The sequence below is a fragment of the Olea europaea genome, unplaced genomic scaffold (genome assembly GCF_002742605.1).
Source record: "Olea europaea var. sylvestris unplaced genomic scaffold, O_europaea_v1 scaffold1657, whole genome shotgun sequence".
Taxonomy (NCBI): domain Eukaryota; kingdom Viridiplantae; phylum Streptophyta; class Magnoliopsida; order Lamiales; family Oleaceae; genus Olea; species Olea europaea.
Window position 1 is genome coordinate 251034 of NW_019234232.1, and position 3587 is coordinate 254620.

Below are 3587 nucleotides of genomic sequence, written 5' to 3' on the forward strand. Positions count from 1 at the left end.
CTTTGATACACTGACAAGAAAGGATTGATAGCATACCTGACCAAACACTCACAATAGGTGATGGGAGTTAATTTTTAATTCGCGCGGATTCTACATGCATATGAGAGGATGTTAAGGCTTCAATGATTTTTGATCAATTCAGCTTAATTCATCGAAAATAGATTCAGTGTGTACACTATTAACTAATTAAATTGGGGGAAAAAAAAAAGGAAGAAGTAATAACAATAATGGACCAATGATTTTTGAAAATTTGCACCAAATTTTCCATGCATAAAATATAATATGAGAATACCTTTATTTACAACAAAACAGTTAAAAGCAACTTCATCAATTAATCTAACATGCCAAAAATTAAAGAAACTATGAAACCACAAATCATGAACCACCACCCAAGGCGGCGGAACTGCCTACCACCGTCAGAAGAGAACCCACGCACCGAGTACCTTGCGTAGCACTTGGCCAAGAACATATCACCCCAAGATGAAGATCCACACTCGTTTTTCAACTGTTGGATTGCCTCTGACAAACAATCCTGGCACTGGCCCATACTCAAATCCTGTACGCACTGTGCCATACCCTGGACTTTCCCTGACCCGCCGACCCGAAAATACTGCCCGGCTCCGGTAAGATACGCCTGAACAGCATCTCTCCGAGTCAAGAAGTCCGAGTCATAGCCAGATGACTGCCCACATTTCTTCAACACCACGGTCTTGTCTACTGCACCCAGAAAAGATATATTATCATACTTCACGAAACACCCTTCCAACTGCAAGGTCCCGCCGGATGTGTCATAGCAGATTTTCCCGAGCCGACTGACTGCATAGGTTACACAGTTGTGGCAGTCGGAGCTGGCCAGGTCGCCTCGGCACTGGTACAGGCCATAGACGATATCGCTTTCTGTGGAGCCCGGGAGGGAAATTTTGAAGTTGTTGAAGTTGCAGAGGGAGGCTGAGTTAGCTATGGAGGTCAAGACCGAGTTGAGATTTGACTCGTAGGTTGAGCCATCGTTGTATTGAAACTGAGTACAGCCAGCGTATACGAAGGATTCTAAAGCAGAATAGGAAGAGTGAGGGAAGAACGAGAATGCAAGGAGATAACACAATACAGAAGAGAAAGAAAGAGCTAGAGCATGAAACTTCATTTTCTTCAGTGTGTGAGAGACAGAGACTATGTAAGTTAATCGTAACATTTAGTATTCATATGTAGGGATGATATAAAAGGAAAAAGGCTGGAGTTTGGTGGTGCTACACTGTTCCAAATGTGACTTTGGGGTTGCTGTTTCGTGGGCGTTCTATGCATATTACAATAATTTACTTAGATCACGATTGGTGTATTTGACTAGACTTTACTGTTGTAAAATGAAATATTATTAGGGTTTTGAGGTGAATGACAATCACATCCCTGTAGTCCTAAAAATAATTACTATTGTATCTCTAATTCTGTCCTATAAATACAGAACTTTGATTCTTAATAAAATACATAAGTCTATTGACTTTTCTTTGTTCACTTCTCTTTTCTTCACTTTTATAACACATTATCAGCACAATAACGTAATTTTTCAAAGTTTAGTAAATGTAATAATTTTTATAGGCATGAATATTTATCACGTGTACCAAAATTAATTTGATAGCGTGTGAATTCTATTTATACATACACATTAACTTGTGCTTTGTCCAATTCAAATCTAATATGTGTTTCATGGTACCAATCATAAATTGGAGGCTCTTTTGTCCACTACAATTGCATTAATTTCTACCTCTTAATTTTACTTCTTGGTTATGTGGCAGTCAATTGCATGGATTTCTGTAAATCCATTTATTTAAATCATATTCAGGCGTTGCAATCATTAGATGCATAAAAATTTGTCTTTAATCCATGTTTTCACGTGTGGCACAACCTCTTGTTTTCAATTTTCGAATATGAGTTTGAGTCAATTTAGGTTAATTTGCACAGTAAGAATTTGTACTTTGCTTTAATTCATGTATATGAATTATTAAATATTATTTACTGTGTAACATGTGTAGCATTAGATGTATTAATTTATGTAATTCTTTCTTTAATTTTTTTATGGATGTAAAATATATATTTATGGTGAAGAATAACTTTAAAGCATATCTTTTCAAGATTTTTTTTTTTTGTAATACATGTTTGGTAATTAATTGTAAAATATAAATTCATATCCAATCTATTTGGTAATTATTTTTTTATTTGTATGGTAATTAATATTCTTTAACTTGATTAAATATTTGTGTTGTTCTATCATAAATCTTAAATTAATATTCTATCATGTTGTTGCTCTTGAAGTAGCACAACATTATAATTAATATTCTAGAAGAGTATTAATTGAAGATCTATCTATTATAAATAGTTTGTTGATATTCTTGAAGTAGCAAAATATTATAATTAATATTCTTGAAAAATATTATTTGCTCCTGAAGAGCATAAATCATATTTTTCGATATTCCAGAAGAATATTGACGTATTAATCTTAAAGAAATAACAATAAAATATAACGTGCTCCTGAAGTGGCATATGTTTCGAAGAATATATTATTTTAGTGTTTATCCCTGGAGGAAAACACATAACCTATGTCATGTTAATATTGACTACTTGATTAAGTATTATATGAAGTTTAATCATATTCTTGGAAACTAATTATATTTTCTTTTACTTTATTGTGTAGTTAATCAAATGGCAAACATCACAAAACTTGAGTTTGCTGCACTTAACATCTCTGGCAAAAATTATTTATCGTGGGTACTTGATGCTGATATCTATCTTGTCTCAAAAGGTTTAGGAGAGATAATAAAAGAAGGAAATAAAGAATCCCTGCAGGATCATGCAAAAGCACTTATCTTCCTTCGTCATCATCTTCAGATGGATTGAAGATTAAATATTTTACTGAAAAAGATTCACGAGTTTTTTGGAAAAAATTAACTGAAAGATTTAACCATCAAAGGACTATAGTCCTCTCCAAAGCCTGTTATGAGTGTATGTACCTTTGTTTGTAAGATTTCAAAACTATTAGCGAGTACAATTCTGAATTGTTCAGAATATATTCAAAATTGACATTGTGTGAAGAAAAAATCACTGATGAAGATATGTTGGAGAAAACTTTTTCCAACTTTCACGCCTCGAATGTGCTCCTGCAGCAACAATATCGCGAGCGTGGTTTCAAAAAGTACTCAAAACTTATATCTTGCCTACTTGTTGCTGAACTGAATAATGAACTGCTGATGAAAAATCATGGGTTACGTCCAACTGGTTCTATACCATTGCCTAAAGCAAATGATTTTTCATTGCATGAAACAAATGCAATATCAAGACAAGGACATGGACGTGGACGTGGATTGGACGTGAACGCGGAGTAAACCATGGACGAAATAATCAACAAATTAGTCAACAAGGCAACAATTTCAAAAGACACAAAGTAAATGAAAGTAGCACACCTAAAAAGGTACATGAAGAAAGTTGTTTTAGAAGTGAAATGAAAGGGCATTAGACACGTACCTGTCGTATGGCAAAACACCTTGTGGATCTCTACCAAAAATCAATTAAGGGAAAGAGAAAAGTGGATATAAATTTTG

At 34.2% G+C, this 3587-nt stretch overlaps 1 protein-coding gene across 1 annotated transcript; it reads right to left on the bottom strand.

Annotated features, from left to right (window-relative positions):
* Nucleotides 1-239: 239 nt before the first annotated feature.
* On the bottom strand, nt 240-1274 carry LOC111377452 (cysteine-rich repeat secretory protein 60-like). The gene has a single exon (XM_023000548.1). The coding sequence runs from the start codon at nt 1187-1189 to the stop codon at nt 332-334; it is 858 nt and encodes a 285-aa protein (XP_022856316.1). The 5' UTR covers nt 1190-1274; the 3' UTR covers nt 240-331.
* Between the last annotated feature and the right edge of the window lie 2313 nt (nt 1275-3587).

Coding starts and splice junctions, on each gene's coding strand:
- LOC111377452 (XM_023000548.1), bottom strand. CDS start 1,189: ATGTTACGATTAACTTACATAGTCTCTGTCTCTCACACACTGAAGAAA.